The sequence below is a fragment of the Amphiprion ocellaris genome, chromosome 24, assembly GCF_022539595.1.
Source record: "Amphiprion ocellaris isolate individual 3 ecotype Okinawa chromosome 24, ASM2253959v1, whole genome shotgun sequence".
Taxonomy (NCBI): Eukaryota; Metazoa; Chordata; class Actinopteri; family Pomacentridae; genus Amphiprion; species Amphiprion ocellaris.
The window spans coordinates 13,120,788-13,139,287 of NC_072789.1; the positions used below are offsets into that span (position 1 = coordinate 13,120,788).

Below are 18,500 nucleotides of genomic sequence, written 5' to 3' on the forward strand. Positions count from 1 at the left end.
AACAACACTGCTGTCCTTAATCCTGTTCATTTAATACCTATTTTATAATTCTTTTGTTGCCACAAAAGTCAAAGTTAGTGGCATTGCCTAATTTTGGCCACTTGAGGGCACCATATCTCTGTAAATACACCATTAATAGGTGAGCCACCATCATTGTTTTGATCTGGTAAGAGTTGGGAATGGCGTTAAAATGTTGAAATTTTTTTTTTTTTTTGTCATTCATTGGACATCTACTTTATTACAGGCTGTTGAAAAAGTTTTGATATTTATGGAAATTCTTTCTTGGTCTTTCAAACATCCACCTTTTTAAAAAGCATTTTCAAGTACGTTATTTAACAAATAACTGAGGCAGGTGCACAAGTTAGCGCTAAAAGCTGTTAGGTTGTGGGAAAATTGACCCCTTTCATGCAATAATTACTGGAAAAGTTTTTTGCAGCTCCACCAAACAAGGCTTAAAACATGTCCACTTAGACATTTTTTAAAAATCTGTTTTTATTTAACAAGATAGATGGTTGACATAGCCACCCTTTGCTTTGTTTACTGCTTTGCACACTCATGACATTCTCTGGATGAGCTTCATGAGATAGTCGCCTTAAATGGTTTTCCAACAGTCTTGAAGGAGTTCCCAGAGATGCTGAGCACTTGTTGGCCCTTTTGCCTTCACTCTGTGGTCCATCTCATCCCAAACCATCTGGATTGGGTTTAGGTCAGGTTACTGTGGAGGCGAGGTCATGTGACACAGCACTCCATCACTCTCTTTCTTTGTCAAATAGTCCTTACTCAGCCTGGGGGTGTGTTTGGGGTCATTGTCATGTTGAAAAATAAATGATGGTCCAACTAAACACAAACCGGATGGGATGTCATGTCGCTGCAGGATGCTGTGGTAGCCATGCTGGTTCAGTGTGCCTTCAGTTTTGTCACCAGCAAAGCACCCCCACACCATCACACCTCCTCCTCCATGCTTCACGGTGGGAACCATGCATGTAGAGACCATCCTTTTCTCTGTTACACAAAGACGCCAGGTGGAACACAAGATCTCAAATTTGGACTCATCAGACCAAAGCACAGATTTCCACTGGTCTCATATCCATTCCTTGTGTTTCTTGGCCCAAACAAATCTCTTCTGCTTGTTGCTTTTCCTCAGTAGTGGTTTCTTAGCAGCTATTTGACCATAAAGGCCTGATTGGTGCAGTCTCCTCTGAACAGTTGATGTAGAGATGTGTCTGCTACTAGAACTCTGTGTGGCATTTATCTGGGCTCTAATCTGAGCTGCTGTTAACTTGCCATTTCTGAGGCTGGTCTGGACTGACTGACCTTCAGATCTTAAAGTAATGATGGACTGTCGTTTCTCTTAGCTGATTGTTCTTGTCATAATGTGGATTCTAGCAGTTGTCAACTGGGGCTGTCAACTGTGTACCAACCTGACTTCTGCACAACACAACTGATGGTCCCAACCCCATGAAGAAGGCAAGAAATTCCACAAATTAACCTTGACGAGGCACACCTGTGAAGTGAAAACCATTTCAGGTGACTACCTCATGAAGCTCATCGAGAGAATGCCTTCAGTGAGGATCTACAATGTAAGTAGTCCTGAAAATAAAGAAAAACCATTCGATGAGAAGGTATGTCCAAACTTTTCATGTGTAGTGTATTTGAGTCAAATGTTTTTGCTTTGGTAGCTCCATGAATCTGAAAATACTGTCCACAGCCAGCAAAAAATAAATTCAAAAAATCACCACGTTTTTTGGAACAAGCTGTTCTGTAAATCACGCTGTAATTCATAAGTAAACAAACCCCATATAAAAACCTTCAGAATGTAGATGTAATAAAACTGGAACATTATTTAAGAGCTACTAAAGTGAAATGTTTGGCTCATGGTCTGAGAAAAAAATACTAATTTCATTTAATGTCCTACATTTTTATTGGAAACCAATATTTACAGGGGAAATGTAACCAGTAGAAGTCACCATTAAAGCTTCATAGTGCGGTTTATTGTGCACAGTAATTTAATTTTAATGATTATCTCCCAGTATTACTTCATTAATGTGTGTTTCTATGCACTGATCAGAATAAAACCATCGACTGGACTGAACAGTTACATCTTCACTTAGAAATAAAGGACAAAATATATTTTTGTGCCCTTGTGTTTGAAGGAAAAGATAATGATTCTACAGAAATATAGAGAAGGTTTGGGAGAGTCTTTGCTGGTTTGGAATAATTATCGTGAACGATCTGGTTTTAAATGACTCCATTGCATGAAAGGATTGGATTCATTACATCAGATCAGTACCTGTTGCAGTGTGTTTTTAAAATGTCCCTTAAGACAGAGAAAAGCAGCATCTTCTCACTCTGGAGATTGACTTTCTTTTGCATTTTTTGTTGCAGATTCACTTTACCTTGAGATTAAAACAAGATCCCACCATGGTGTCTCTATAATTATTATTTTTTGGCATATCGATATTAGAAAATATTAACACCTTGTTCATAGTTTGAGTTTAATGATTACTTCCTTAGAGAACATTTTTTGAAAGACTTTGATTTTTCACCAAAATCAAGAAGGAAGTCAACTAGAAATCTTTATCAGGCAAATAAATATAATCTACACTGTAAAAAATGAATAATATCTTGACTGGCGGCACATATTCGGGCTGTCTAAGATCGCCCGAAACCTTTCATTGAAGTCACCACAGAAAAAGAAGGTGCAGTTTTAGGGTTAATCAGTGATTCCCATCATCACAATCAGTCTTTTCACTTTCTTCTCTCCTTCTAGAGTCACTTTCTTTCCTCAGTCTTCTCTTTAGTTTCCCACCACGCTGAGCATTGCGCTGCTCTTCGCCTTCCCCAGAGTGAAGTTCACCGTCCCGCTCATGTCCACGCTGGTGTTCTTCAGGATGAGTTTATGCAGCGTCCCATGGTTCTCCAGGCGGACTGAAGGACCCGGCTGAAGGTTTTCTCCATTCAGAGTCCAAACAGGAGGCTTGTTTATGGCAACCGACACCTCACACTGGAAAGATGCCGGTTCTGATTCCATCACCTCGATGTCCTCGAGATCTTGGACCATCACCAGGGCCTGAGCTGCAGCAGCACAAAGCGTCAACACAGTGCTAAGAGGAAAAACTTGATTTCACCCATAATGGATCCAGTTCTTTTACTTACCTTCCACCAGGAGCTTGGCCTTGGACGTGTGCTCGCCCACCTCGACACTGTAGGTGCCCTCGTCCTCCACGGCCACCTGCTGGATCACCAGTTTGTGGCAGCAGCCGTCAGCCAGGATCTCCAACCGGTCTGTGGGAACCAGCTCCTCTCTGCCTTTGTACCACGTTGCGCTGCAGCGAGGCGACGAAACGGTGCATTCGAGGATCACGCGGTGTTTCTCCAGTGCTGTTCGGTCTCTCAGGGGTTTTACTATGGACACCGGAAGCTCTGAAATACAAGGAGAATTGTAAAGATATAGTATGAAACATTTAAAGTTGCTAAAATGAGAAAGAAAGTGAAAGTAAAACTGGACACACCTTCTACCTCCAGGTATGCTGTGGATTCAATGTCTCTGGCTGCAAAGCGGATTTCTCCAGCATCTTCAGCTGTGACGTTACACATCAGCAGGAAGTGTTTGGTCCCTGGAAGAGCAGTATTATTGTTATTGAGGAGAACAACACAAATTTAAGTCCTTCACCCGAGAACCTGTGAGTCCTTCTGTGTCCACCTGAGTGCTTCCTACACACAAGAGCCACTAGTTAAGCTTCTACATTTTTCTGACAATTCTCAATTTTCAATTCAGTTTTATTTCTATAGTGCCAATTACAGTCAAATTGTCTCAAGAGGCTTTACAGAACCCATATGCCTGAACCCCCAGAGCAAGTCCTAAGGCGACAGTGGCAAGAAAAACACCCTTTTAACAGGGAAGAAACCTTGAGCAGAACCCGGCTCTCCTCCTAATTTGATCTCCGCTTGGTTCACATTCTTCTATACATCTTAATCTACATAGGCACACGTTATTCTTGGGTTTGCTCTATGTGCTTCTTAATCCATCTTCATTCTTTACACCCGATTCCACTTGTCTATTTACAGAAGGTCGGCAGCACAGGATAGGATTTATTGAAATGTTTGTCCATCAAACTGCTGCCTCAGAGAGGGGTGACGACACACAACAGTAAGTATGATTTGTCCTTTTGTGACCATATTTGACAGAAATCTGTGTATTTTCCTGTTATCTGTGGAAAATGAGACACAAGAATATCTGCTATGTTTTAGTAAATATAACCCCAGTTCAAAAAATCTTCTTCTCTGACTCACTCAAATACTATTTGCGATTTAACTGTGAGTTTGCTTCGGATTCTCATCTACTATTCAGCTCCTCAACTCCTTTCTCCGCTGACCTTCAGTCCGAGTCTTGATGGTGTTGGTGGGTCGGATCTTGTGTCCGTCCTTGAACCACTCCCCGGTCACATCCTCCAGAGAAACCTCACACATGAAGACGGCGTTCTGGTCCTCCTGGATGTACAGATCCTCCAGGTCCTGCACTATCTGCAGCTCATGCTCTGTGAGGTTTAGTGCAGAGATCAAGGAATTAGACGCCATAAACAGAACTACAGTTAGAAGATTTGTCAAATTAAAACCACTAGATGGAGGTAGACTTTAAGCTTTCGGTATTGAAATGTAAAATACTATCAGAAATCTTCAGGGTTTTCATGTGATGTGTTGGATCAGACGTTTACCATAAACCTCCAGTGTACATGAAGTGTTGATTTCTCCTGTATCACAGGTGTAGGAGCCAGAATCGGCACGACAACACTGCATGATCTGACAGAACCGCTTCCGACCCATGGAGTAGATCCGACAGTTCTTCCCTGGCTTCAGCTCCATCCCGTTCTGATCCACAGAAGAGGTAATTCAGTGTTTTTCTTTATTTTTTATGCAGCCAATAAAACTGTGGCCTTCTTTCTTTTTGTTTACCTTGAGCCATCTGACTTCAACATTTTGTCTGGATAATTCACACTCCAGAGTGGCGGGAAATTCCTCCTCCACACGGACATCAGTCAGCGGTTTCAGGATGGACACTGGTGTCTCTGTCAGTTAATACAGTTAGTCAACAAAACCATTAGAAACCTTAATTAGTAAAGGTTCACATCCTGTGATAGTACATTAAACTGCAACACAAGACATTTGTAATCTCCTAGAAAGTCTTTTAGAGAGCTTTCAACCTAAGTTCTCGGCTGTCTACGAGTGTCTTTGGACGTCTCCATCCTCTTTTTGGAGAGTTGTTGGTTTTCCAATCTACAGTTACAATCACTTCCTGAGGGGATTTAAAGTCTTTCACACATGAGCTCCTTTACCTTTCACGATGAGCCTGGCTGAGGTGCGCACTCCTTCAGCTGAGAACACGATGCTGCCGGTGTCCTCTAGGGTGAGGCTGGACAGGGTGAGGCCGTGGACCCGGCCGTTGGTGCTGACCCGCCACTGGTTGTTTGGCTTCACCCGGATGCCGTCCTTCTGCCAGATGCCCTCCACATCGGTGTGGGACAGCTCCACCTCAAAGGACGCCGTCTCTCGTTCCAGGGTTTCTTGGTCAGTCAGGCCTTTGCAGATGGTGATTTTACGGGCTGCATTATATTGGAGAGGGAAGAGCAGAGTAGTGAGTGGATTGTTGAAAAAATGTTGAAAATCTGTGTGCAGTTTTGAGAATGCGACATTTTAAAGCTGTATATTAAGGAATAATTCAATTCACCAAATTTTAAATAAAGTTCATGCCTGACCATTTAGTATTTGTCAGATTTTTGGGGAATATTGATTGAGTTCATCATGTAGGAAATCTGGGCTCATACCTAACATTAGTTTTTGCATTAAAAATTCTTAAAGAAGGTGCATCATGTTGGTTTTTGAATTGTTTTCTTCCACCAATCTTTGGATCAATGTTTGAAGCCATAACTGAATAAATAACGTAGGTGGAGTCCTGAAAATTTAAAAGTCCATTGATATGTACATCTGGTGTGATAGGATAATACAAATCAGTTATATGATTGCACGGGTTTGGTCAAAAAATGTCCATATTGTTTTTTTCTATTCTTATATTCCACCATACATAATACCTATATTTCCATCCATTTTCACCAAAAGGAGCTTTAATAATGTAGAGTATGATGCCACTCAGAGGCACTTTATGAGAAAATAATTGTTGAAATTCACATTTTTTTCACCACTGGCCAATATTTAAACAATTATTGAGCAGGTCAGATGGTGAAACCACCCAACTGGCATCATACTCTACATTATTAAAGCTCCTATTGGTGAAAATAACAGGGGAAAATGATCAGCCTCTTAAGGTGAAAAATAAAGGTTTTATGCTTGGTGGATTATCAGAATAGAAAAGAAACATGGACAATTTTTTTTTTTTTTTTACCTAATTTGCACCATTATATAACTGGTTTGTGTTATTCTATCAGACCTGATGTTCAACTAAATAAGCCTGTAAATTCTCAGGCTTCCAGCTACGTTGTTTCTCAGGTTATGGCTTCAAACATTGATCCACTGGTTGGTGGAAGAAAATGATGCAAAAATCTTCATGTCTTCATTTTCTTTAAGAATTGTAACTCCACAACTAATGTTAGCTATGAGCCCAGATTTTTCACGATCAACTCAATCAATATTCACCACTTTAAAAAAAATCTGTCAGACTGAAGATGTTGGACCATAAACCTCTTTTTTTTATTTGCTGAATTGAGGCAGAATGACCCATTTGCATCTTAAGAACAATTCTAATGCTTGAAGGCACAGCTGCGGCGTCCACGCTACTTTAAAACAACAATGTGTTTCAAGGACAACAAAAGGTGGTTCAAATATAGATACAGCTCAGTTTATCGCATTACAAAAACAACACCTACTGCAGCAGTTCATTGTCACAGTGTCACTCAGTACAGCATTGTATAAGAGCATGGCTGTGTTTCAAAAACCTTTTCACACTTCCAGGTCTGGCCCAGCTATTCTTAGAGCCTTTTTACGCTGACATACTGTGAAACACACTTTCACCATGTCCTGTTCTTCCCTTGGCCAGACCGCATCTGTCAGATCAGATGCCAGACACAAATCAATGCCATACACTCACAAGTGAATAACTCCTGCTTGTTATAATTGTCTTGTTTGGAAAGTGCTGGAAAATAATGTTTGACTTGTAGTGTTGGTTTCAGAGCTGCTTTTATCCCTTCAGTATAGTTGTTAATTGCATATTCTTTTGGTTTTTATTGTGGAAAGAATTGGGCAACTTAAATTCCTTGACATTTTGTACATGAAATAATGAATCAGTTTATGAACAGTTACATTAATAGATAAATCAAAATAATCATAATAATTGTTACTTGCATTTAGGGATGACCAAATAGAGTTTTTCCTTCCAATCTGAGTCTTTTATTATTCAGCTTCTGCTGATTTTTAGTTCTAATCAGAACGTATTTTCCTAAATAATAGACACTTCAAGTACATTGAAGTTATTAAAATCAATCCAGTGTACGTGCTTTAAAACAGAATAGCTTCACAATGCATTCAGAAAAGTACTGCGTTCTGCATCTGCTCCACCAACCTTTAAATCCGTCAAAATCTTGTATTCCCTACAGAACATATTGTAGATCAGCTGTAGTATCTGGTTGCTCCACCAGGTGGAGGCTCTTACTGTTTAACACTGTAGTTGGTCTCTCAGACTGTAAGCAGTTCATGGTGGCAAGCAGAGAGCATTGTGGGAGTTTAGCTAGCAATGGGCATCATGACAAAGACTTCCGTGATGCTTAATGTCATTCAGCCAAAACTGTTTTTCATAATGCATTCTGGTGCAGCTGACACAGATGTGCCAGTGGACATAAACAAAGGAAAGAGCCAATGCTGATAAGTTAAAAAAATCATGTTTGGTCCTGATCATGGCTCAACACGTTCCTCGTTGCAACCCTAGAATCTGTGTGGATTCAGGTTTAGCTGTAGGTTAAGGTTTAAAACATTTCTGGAAACATATCAACCCATAGTCGACCACTTACGTTCTACATTGAGTTTGACCTGCGTGCGGTCATGAAGAGTCTCGCAGCGGTAGGTTCCCCGGTCGGACATCGTCAGGTTGTGGATGGTGAGACTGCGTTTACAGCCATTCTGGGCCACAGTGTGTCGGGGTCCAGACTGGATGACCACCCCCTGCCTCATCCACTGGACCTCCCCTGTCTCCAGGCTGATCTCTGTCTCCATGGTGGCATCACCAAACTCTTCCGCCATAACAGCCTCCATTTTCTTAGTGAACATGACCTGAGCCTCTGAACACAGTAAGGAGAGTCAGATATAGCGGTGACCATGGACTGATGGTCATTGTGGTCTCTGTTGCTTGCATAAATGATCTTACCCTGAACTTTGAGACTTGCTTTGCTCATGTTCCCCTCAGCCTCTGCAGTAATCTTTGAACAGTCCAATATCTGGCACTTTTTAATCAGCAAAGTGTGGCACAGGCCATTCTGGGTTGCCTGGAAACGATCTCCCATGGTGATAGGCTCATTGTCCATGAGCCAGACCAGCTGGACGTCATCAGGAGAAACAACACATTTGAAGGTGGCGTCTTCACCTTCTAGCACAGTCGTGTTGTGGAGCTCGGTGAGGAACTCCACCACTCTGGGCACTGAGGAGACAGAAGGAAGCTCGTGAAGCTGCTGCCCCATGTAAGGAAAAACAGAAAGTTTGACTCTATGTCTACTTACGCTCTACTTTCAGTTTGGCAACGGTCCGGTCATCTCTGGACTCACAGGCGTACTCTCCTGCATCCTCTCCGGTTAAACGATGGATGGTCAAGCTCCGTTCGACTCCATCTGCCCGAATAGTGAACCTCCTGCTTGGAACCATTTCCATGCCGTTCTTCAGCCACTGGACATCTGCTTTTGGTTTGCACACCTCACAGCGAAGGGTCACCATACCGTCAGCGTGAGCCACAGTATCCTGAAGGGGCCTCGTGAACTTAATTCGCATTTCTACAATATAGAAGATTAAGGTTTATATGACATATTTACCAGACAGCTTCCTCCAATGTTGTTGGATATAAAAGATTAATTTCGAACCTTTCACCAGCAGGCTGAAGTGCATCTGGTCTGTGTTGACATCGCAGGTGTACTCGCCGGCATCGGACCGCCTCAGAGGCTCGATCATCAGAGTGCGTTTATGGCCCTCCATGAGAGATTTAAAGCGTTCGCCTTCGACAGGTGTCCAGTCTTTCATCCAGCGCACCAGAGCACTGTCCTTTGACACATAGCTAGTCAACTCCACACTCTCTGCTTCATAACCCGTCACCACAATGTCATCCTCCTTGTTTACAAATGTAACTGGAGCATCTTTAAGAAAAACAACAGCCAAACATTAGAGACCTTTAAGATCAGACTCTTTCTCTGTCCTACACGCTGCGTTTGTACCTTGAATCCGGACAATGCTGATCATCTTGTCATCCACAGCGTCACAAATGTATTTTCCAGAGTCTGAAGACGTGACACGTGAGATGATGATTTTCCTCAGAGTCCCGTAGCTCTCGATGTAGGTTCTAGAATCATCAGTGAGCAGCTGATCATTACAGAACCACTGAACTGGGGCGTTGGGACGGGACACCTCACAGGCCAGGATCAGGTCATCACCGGCCACCATCTCCTGGTAATCGGGGTCACTAGAGTTTCCTACAATAGTCACTGGAGGCTCTAAGAAGAAGAAAACTGTGATTAATTCAAGTTTTCTTTCACCTTTAAACACTAAAATCAGCTAGCTGAGGTTTACCTTCTACTGTAACCTGGAAGCTGATACTGTCGTCTCCAACATCCATGAAATACTCTCCTGAGTCTTTGAGTTCAGCATTGAGGATGACCAGCGAACGGAAAGATCCTTCCTCCTCTTCGCAGAACCTTTCATCACCCTCAACACGGCAGCCGTCTTTGTACCATTTGGTAGCAGCATTAGCTCTGGAGAGCTCACACTCCAGCACGATGTCATCAGAAATCAGGAACTTTAGATTTGTATTGACCTCGGACTTTCTTAGGATCTTCACTGGTGGCTCTGAGGAGACATAATTAGGTCTTAAAAATAACTTTCTGGGCCAGAAAATTCCTCCAAAGCCAACCTTTGCTTCCTACCTGAAACTTTGACCTGGAAATCAATTGTATCATCGACAGCATCGCAGGTGTATTTCCCGGAATCCTCTGGAGTGGGAGCATGGATGGTTAGACGGCGGATGAGTCCATCCTCTGTGATGGTGACATTACTGCTTTGCTCTATTTTTCTACCATTTAGCCACCAAGTGACTTCTGCTGTAGGTCGGGAGACCTCGATCTCTAGAACAATTGGTTTGCCGGCAAAACTCTCGAGTTTGTCGGGTGTGTTTTTAGGACGAGTAAGCGTCACTGGTTGCTCTAAGTGGAAAAGAAGAGGGGTATAGCATTTAAAAAGGATAAAATCCTGAAGTTTCCATTAATCAAGATAGTAACACTGCTTACCTGTAATAGTCACCAGGAAGGCCACAGAGTCATCCTCAGTGTCACATACATACTCGCCTGCATCATCCACAGTGGTTAAAGGTATGACCAGCCGACGGTGGGCTCCATCCACCTCCAGGATCAGGTTCTGACTCTCCTCCACCTCCATGCTGTCTCTGTACCACCGGACTGGAGCATCCACCTGGGAAATCTCACAGCTGAGCTCCAGCCTTTCTGAAGCCAAACGGGTCACTTCTAACTCTGATTCACTGGGAGAAATGATTCTCACTGGTGGCTCTGAAGCGGAAAGAGGATGTTTAAATTCACCATTTGTATTAGTTGTATTAGGTGTATATTATAATCAAAAGTGAGCACTCACCTGTAACAGTGAGCTGGAAAAAGACGGAGTCTCCATCCGTTTCACAGACGTACTCTCCACCATCCTCCGCCGAGCCACAGACGATGGTCAACCTCCTGTAAGGACCTTCTGATATCAGCTGGATGTTGTCGCTTTCCTCCAGCTGCTGGCCATCCTTGAACCAGCGAACCTTCCCGCTGGAACGAGACAACTCACACTGCAGCTGGATCTCCTCTGAGATGTAGCTCTCCATCACTACATCATCCTTGGGCTCCACAATCATCGCTGGAGGTTCTGCATTTACAGGTTAGAGGGAGACTGAGGTCATATTGTGTTTGCAGAAATACCACGTTTAATTTCTAGAAATTAAAATAGATGTTTTGCACTTGACTCCTCTGCAAATCATCAGTGCAGTTATTATTGGAACAACATGAGTCAGAAAGCTTAGTGACCTCTGACATTGACGGTGAACTCCATGCTGTTGTTTCCTGCTTGGCAAGTGTAGGTTCCAGCATCTGAGGTGTCTGCTGAGCGGATGATCAACCTCCTCATGGTTCCCTCAGCCTGCAGGGTGATGTTGTCGTTAGGCTGGATCTCATAGCCGTCCTTGTACCTGAAAACACAAACAACTATAGAACACAAGGTCTCAAGTAGCATACTAAATGTAAAGCTATATAAAAGTAAATGTTCAAGTAGAACAACCCAGTAATGGGGCTTCATACACTATTAGCACACAGATATAAAGATTAAATGAGATGCCTTTACTTAGATTTTTATTAAAATTCAAAGTTTGATTCAGTGGTTAATAGTCCAATAAAAAGATGATCGCTTTGGAGAAATTTTTAACCCTCTAAATGAATGATGTAGTGCATCCCCACTGCATGTAAAAACAAAAAAGGGCTGTAATAAAAGCACCAACTGAATCTTTTTAATATCCATATTTAAAAACAGGTTTCTCTCCTCATTGCCTTACCAAACAACTTCAGCATCGTCTCTGGAGACGTGGCAGAGCAGCACCACTGGGTCCAGCTCCATGCTGGACTTATGGAGCTCATCCTCTGGGACTGGACTGAACTCCACTGGAGGACCTGAAACAAACAGGAGGAGGGAAGAATGAATTCCAACTACTGGAACACAAGGTATGATATGAATTGCCTATTGAAAATTTTGTTATGATTAAGTATATTCAGAAAGATAAAATTTACCTGCAACATCCACGTTGAATTTGATGACGTCCCCTGAAGTTTCACACGTGTAAACTCCACAGTGAGATGCATCAGCAGACTGGATTACAATCCTCCTCATATTCCCATCTGACTGGATGTTCAGTCCTTCGGTCACCTGGAGCTCCTTCCCATCTTTGCACCAGGACACTTTAGCAAAAGGGTGGGACACTTCACAGTAGAGGACAATGGCTTCACCTGCCTCCACCTTCTTGTTGCTGTCGAACTCCGACTGAGGCTGGAATTTGACTACAGCAGCTGCAAAATACAAACGCATACAACAGGTGAAGTCCAAGGAAAAGCATCCACCACCTGCTAAATGGAACAGCAATAGCAGATCTTTACGTTTAACTCTGAGCACAGCTGAATCGCGGACTCCGTTGGCGATGAACGTGACCTCTGCTGTGTCCTCTGCTGTTTGAGCCTCGTGGATCACCAGTGAGTGTTGTGTTTGGGTCTGTCGGACTGAATATCGTCCGCCGTGCTGCAGCTGGGCGCTATTTAAAAACCAGGTTCCAACCATTGTGGCAGACAGTTCGATGGAGAAGCGAGCGTCTTCTCCTTCCTCCACCTCACAGCTTTGGAGGCGACTACGTATCTTTGGTCCAGGGACTTAGAAAAATAGAAAAAGTAGAAATATAAAGGAATATATGTTGTGTAAATGCTGTAGATTTCCAAAGCAGTTTTGGTTTCAAATCAGTACAATACAACGCCAAACTTCCATCTGAGATTTTAGTCGGCTACTGAACATTCACATTTAAATCCTGGTTTTCCATTATACATTTCACTTCATACTCCCTTGACTCAGACAGTATGATGCTAGAAAGTCTTTGCTTACAACAAATATTTATGCATTCTTCTACCTCACACTGTTCCTCACCCAGATGGACCACTTTGGGGAACTCCACGTGGCCACTTCGTCCATACTTGTTGACGCAGCAGACTCGGAAGCGGTAGTCGCCTTCACATGGCACGCTGTCGCCGATGACCTCCGCCGACGTGGACGTCTCCGAGGTGAAACACTTCTGCCACTCCTGGGAACCCACCTCTTTCATCTCCAGCACAAAGATGGAGCGAGTGGAGGTCTGGCTGTTTGGGGCAGGAACCCAGGTGAGCAGAGCACTGTTGGGCCGATCTATGTCCATTTTGACTCCCACCGGACAGATAGGAGGACAGTGTCTGGTGGCTAAAACACAGGTGATGTTTGATAACTGGTTCGTTCTTGGCTTCAGTAAATCTGTCACAAATGTTGCTGTGGACAGCACGACTGTCAATCAAATCAGCAGAAACCTTTAGGAAACTGAAAAAATCTGAAATATACCTTTGACTTTTAGGCGTGATGAAGTCTTGGATCTTCCTGCAACAAACGTCACAACGCCAGAGTCTTGATAGGCCACGTTGACGAAGACAAGGATGTGAGTTTTGCCAAAAGACTTGAGAATCGTTTGGTGTGTCTCGTGCAGCTTTAAACCGTCTTTGAACCAGTGGACCTCCATGTCGTCGCTCTCCACCTCCACACAGAACGCTGCGTTCTCACCCTCCAGGACCTCCAGCTTCCGAGGAAGTTTACGAACTATAGTTCCTGTAAGTAAAATATCTCAGCCAGTGTAGAACTTCTCTGAAAAATCTTCCTTTATCTTTTTACACATGATAAAATACAGTTATGTTACACCTTTGACTGACCTTTAACTGACAGTTCAGCGATGCTTTTTGCTCCATCAGGCATCTCACAGAGGTAGACTCCATCGTCGTCCGTCCCAACATCGTGGATGGTGAGTCTTCGTTTGGTTCCTTTCTGCTCCATCCCATATTTGCTGCTGGGCATCAGCCTCTGGTCCTCCAGGTACCAGGCAGCCGGCAGCGACTCATCAGGAACCTCACACTCCAACACGGCGACATCCCTCTCCTTCACCTCCACGTCCTTCAGCGGACGGCTGAACCGCACAGCTGGACCTGAAGCAGCAGGTTGTACGTTACAGAACACGTTTTAGATTTCAATCATGGCTTAGACTGTTAAAAACATATACATGCAGCACAAAGATTCATGGGGATTGTTGAAACCCAAAGAAAAGCTCTTTTGCAGTGTTACGGTAGATATAGGTGTGTGATTTGTTGCAGCCATTTGGCAGGAAATATGACTTAGAAACTGCGAAACTGAAACCATTAGAAAACTCTCACTTCCTGAAAAATAGGACAATAATGAGTGTGCAGAGTGTGTCATTTTTGTGTTTTATTTGTCAGAAGTAATATTCTACTTAAAACTAGTTCCAACTAATTGCAGGTTTTGCGTGTTTTCCTAGTTTGCTTGGTTCTCTCGTCCCTCTGCTTTTTACATTAGTGCTCAGCTGCTGTCGTGCTACAGCATATTATCTGTAAATGAAGGTCCGGCATGTCGACCCAGAGATAAACTGACTCTTATGATGGAGGCAGCTGGCACAATATAAAACTGTGTATCTAAGGAGCTCTTTGACCCAGACGGTTATCTGACCATTGTGAAGGGATTAGGACAAAATAATTAACCACTTCTAAAGGTGATGTCATGTATTTCAACTATGCACACTGAGCAATTAGCTGTAGCTTATGAGCTAATGTTTTATAGATGTGGTTGGAGATCAGTGACACAGTGACTCATGTACTCAGCCAGTAGCTATTTCTTTAAAATGTTTCCTTACAAAGATTTGCACAAATTTACAACTTTCTGACTCTTTCATTCTCTTTATTTGTGAATATTAAAGGTGTTGTGTTTCTGAATTAAGGTTTAATCAGCTTAAAATGATTATGATGGGCAGTTGGAAACATTTTGGCAGAGATTTTGATGTTGTTTAGATCATTATGTTGAGCAGTTAAATAATAATTGTATTATTTATAACTGTGGATAGAACTGCAGCTATTCTTTCTTTACTATATTATGGTGTTTAAATTTGCAGGAGATCACGTGCAGCGTTGACCTTGTGTCTTCTGTTTTTAGAAGGGAATTTTTGACCAGTAATGAGTTAGTTTCATTTGTTTCTGTAGCAATTTTGGGAAGAAGCAGTTTGTTTTTCTAAAACAAATAAAACCAGGAGGCCTCTCCTACCTTTGACAGTCAGGTGAACAGCACTCAGAGTGTTTCCCAGAGTGTTGGATGCAGCACACACATACAGTCCGGTATCCTGAACTTTACAGTACAGAACCTTCAGTGTGTAGTAGCCCTCTCTGTCCTCAAATATCAGGTGACGTCTGTCGGGCTCCAGGGGAACCCCGTCTTTCTTCCAGATGATCTCGGGTTTCGGCTTCCCTGTCACAAAGCAGCGAAACTTTGCATGCTTCCCCTCGGCTACTGCGAACTTCTTGACTTTGGATGCGTTGACAGGAGGCTCCTCGGTGACCCTGGACAAACCGAGCCGCCCGGCCCGGTGCTTCGGTGACCACTGGCTGTTGGTGTGACTGTTGGAGGACATCTTATTGTCCTCTCGCTCTGGTACCGGCTCGACCAGAAGGACGGCACCGGCCAAGGCCTCGCCTTGGCAGTTGACGGCCTTGCAGGTGTAGACACCTTTATCCGGCATGCGTGTCGAGTAGATCTTCAGCTGGAACCAGCCGCCATCTTGGTTGCTCACACTGAAGTGCGAACTCTCGAAGATGTCGCCGAGCTTCTTCCCGTCCTTCTCCCAGGTCACCTCAGGTAAAGGTGTGCCCCAGATTTTACAGGAGAAGGCAGCGTCTTCTCCCCGATCCACCCGCAGAGACAAAGGTTTAATGAGGAACCTCGGTTTGTCATCAGGCGTTAAATCAACCTCTTCTTGCTTTTCAGTTAACCTTCCATTCCACTTGTGCTCTCCATTCATTTCCTGCCCATTTTCTTTCCTGTTTTCACCATTTTGCACATTGCAGAAGCCATTTAGCTGTCCGGCACATTCCCCATTTTCTTTCATGGGTTGCTTCACACCAATGACCCTTGATTGGCTCAGATTTCCATCCTGTTCCTGGTTCTCTCCTTCCACTTTGAGCGAAGCTGCTGCATAGGTTTCACCGACACTATTTCTGGCCTTGCAGATGTACTGGCCTGCATCCTGCTGGGTCACTCCAGTAATGGTCAGCAAGTAAACTTTCCCCTCCTCGGAGAGCTTGTAGCGTCCTTCAGACAAGATCTGGACATTTTTACGTTCCCAGATCACATCTGGACGAGGGTCTCCACCGATCTGGCACTTCAGCGTTGCATCTGTTCCACATTGTGCCAGAACCGGCCGAGGGTAGCCCAGAACACGAGGAGCACCGCCAAAGATATCCATGAATACGTCACCTTTTGTCTAGTTTAAATGAAGAAGTGTCTTTTTCTTTGGGAATTCTCCAAATACACCTCTTGTCCTTGGTGAAGCTGTAAGATAAAGGAAAAGTATAGTTTAGATGGCAAACAGAAAAATCTTTATCAAAAATCAGTTGTTTGATACAAATCACAATCTAAACAATAAAAACTATTCTACTGGTAGGAACTGACTGAATCCAGATAATTACATGAATATTATTATCAGGAATCAGGCTGAAGTCATTCAAAGCAGAGTGAAGAGTTCAATAAAATGCTTTGAATATTCCAAATGCAGTTTCCAAAGCTGAACTTGTTTGTCTCCCATGTTTGGTAGTTTACCAAAGTGGATTTGAGCAAACACTCTGCTTGTCTCAGCTGGTGCTGTAGCTCATTTAAGAGTGTATTTATAAAGTAGTCTGTCCAAAAAAAGACTCTGGAAACCATCTGTCACACAGCACATAACCCTGTTGCAGTCACTAACTGGGACAAAACTGACCCATAAACACATGTGTGATGGTACGTCCACTGGATCCGTATATCTGTCTTTTTTTTTTTTTTTTGTCCCTGAATTGTTGCATAGTTGCCAAGTTGCTGTCAGCTTTGTGGTCTTGCAGCAACACAACTAAAGGAAACATTGTTCTTGTAGCAGAAACTGGAAAACTTTTAGTCTCCTGCCATTAGTTTCCTTCATGTCGTCACCGGCTTTGCTTTGGCCTGAAGAATTGCAACCATTTCTGCTGTGTGACGCACCACCATAGTGAACATCCTCTAGCATCATGGATCTATACTCATGTGCTGAGCTACTTACTGAGCATGCTGTTGGCACCTAATCCATTCAGTCACAGAATAAACTTACCTCCCTCTTTAGGAGTTGCTCTCTTTAAAGCATTCTGTTGCTGTTGGACAAACTTCAAAATCAGAACATCCAAGCTGGCATCAGATGGTTCTTCTTTAAGGGTTGGCTGATATTTGGTCTCCTCAAGCTCTGAGACTCTTCGGCTTCTTTCTGGTTTGTTGTTTCTGGAGTCTGGTTCACGTTTGACACGACTTCTGATCACTGAGTGTGAAGCAGGCGAGGAACAATCAGGTTTTCCATATTTCCAGGTGTTATTTGTACTGTGTCCCTTTCAGTTTGGTGTCCAGTTGCAGGTGGCAGAAGGAAAATGACCACGTTGGTCCACTCATCAGCTCTGATAGTGTCTCAGAGCTAAAGACTGAGGGGGGCTGGAATGGAGGGCGGGGGGCATTAAATGCTTTCGCAGCTGCTGCCGACCCCTAAAAATACCAGCAGCTTGGATGACGGCGGTTCAGATAAAGTCTCCATTCACTAAAGATAGAGGGGAGGCCGAGCTCTGCCGTGGATCACTCAGCTCAACACAGATCCTGAGTAAAACCTCGGAAGAGAAAGGACACCCCAGCTGCTCCGGAGTCACGCTGACCCACAAATAGACAATTATTGTCTGGTCAGTACTGAGAAATGATTTATATTCAGCCGTGACTCAAACAATGAACGTGAACAAACAGGAACAGATTAAATGCTGTTGAAGGAAATACTAATTTCTCTTTACTACCTTTCAATTAATGGTGTTACATTCAAATGCACTTAGTAAAGAGGAGTTAATACATTTAGTCTGACAAGAGATGAATTCTGGTATTTTTATAGATCTCAAAATATTTTAATATCCAGAATTATAGAAATAGTCTGGTCATGTACGGTCATGTAAATTAATAAAAATTCAAGAATCTTTAGGGAATCCGAGGGATTTTGGATTATATCAGTGTTTCAGTTTGAAATATTCAGATTCAGTTCAATCAGAGAGATTCACAAATAGTGTTGATCTTTTATTGTTCTTGAGAAACTAGTAACCACTTGAGATGCAGATGAAGGCTTTTGTCTCATTTGCTTCCAAAAACACCAATTTAGAAGCCTGCAAATTCCACATGGAAGATTAGGTAAAAATCTAAATGTAGATTGGACTTCAGGATGCTTAAATCTGCCACAAAGTTAAACTGTCTTTGCAGAAAATCAGTTTGCAAACCGAGAAAATGCACCAGATGATCGAAGAACAACTGGATTTTTGAATTATAGCATTATTTGTTCCTTGCTAATAAGAATTATCTTTATATTCCTCACTTGTGGCACTTATGTTACATCAGAGATTCTTTCAAAG

The 18,500-nt window shown here is 43.0% G+C and overlaps 1 protein-coding gene across 2 annotated transcripts; it reads right to left on the reverse strand.

The window, feature by feature from the left end:
• Nucleotides 1-1,618: 1,618 nt before the first annotated feature.
• obsl1a (obscurin like cytoskeletal adaptor 1a) lies at nucleotides 1,619-17,539 on the reverse strand. 2 transcript variants are annotated; one of them, XM_023265828.3, is made up of 25 exons: nucleotides 17,186-17,539; nucleotides 15,121-16,401; nucleotides 13,728-13,997; nucleotides 13,366-13,626; nucleotides 12,925-13,230; nucleotides 12,390-12,656; nucleotides 12,027-12,302; nucleotides 11,795-11,909; nucleotides 11,274-11,434; nucleotides 10,843-11,115; nucleotides 10,485-10,760; nucleotides 10,125-10,400; nucleotides 9,772-10,047; nucleotides 9,420-9,695; nucleotides 9,072-9,341; nucleotides 8,718-8,984; nucleotides 8,369-8,638; nucleotides 8,016-8,282; nucleotides 5,334-5,600; nucleotides 4,954-5,066; nucleotides 4,716-4,869; nucleotides 4,377-4,538; nucleotides 3,513-3,617; nucleotides 3,157-3,423; nucleotides 1,619-3,075 (listed from the first exon to the last, which is right to left on the reverse strand). In XM_023265828.3, exons 2-25 carry the CDS (start codon nucleotides 16,313-16,315, stop codon nucleotides 2,798-2,800), a joined length of 6,648 nt encoding a protein of 2,215 aa, XP_023121596.1. In that variant the 5' UTR covers nucleotides 16,316-16,401; nucleotides 17,186-17,539; the 3' UTR covers nucleotides 1,619-2,797. The 2 variants fall into 2 exon arrangements, with proteins under 2 accessions (XP_023121596.1, XP_054864453.1); XM_055008478.1 differs by lacking the exon at nucleotides 17,186-17,539 and adding an exon at nucleotides 16,539-16,672.
• Between the last annotated feature and the right edge of the window lie 961 nt (nucleotides 17,540-18,500).

Coding starts and splice junctions, on each gene's coding strand:
- obsl1a (XM_023265828.3), bottom strand. CDS start 16,315: ATGGATATCTTTGGCGGTGCTCCTCGTGTTCTGGGCTACCCTCGGCCG. Junction 10,761..10,842: donor TTTCCAGCTCACTGTTACAG/GTGAGTGCTCAC, acceptor TTTCCGCTTCAG/AGCCACCAGTGAGAATCATT. Junction 9,342..9,419: donor CAGCATTGTCCGGATTCAAG/GTACAAACGCAG, acceptor TTTTTCTTAAAG/ATGCTCCAGTTACATTTGTA.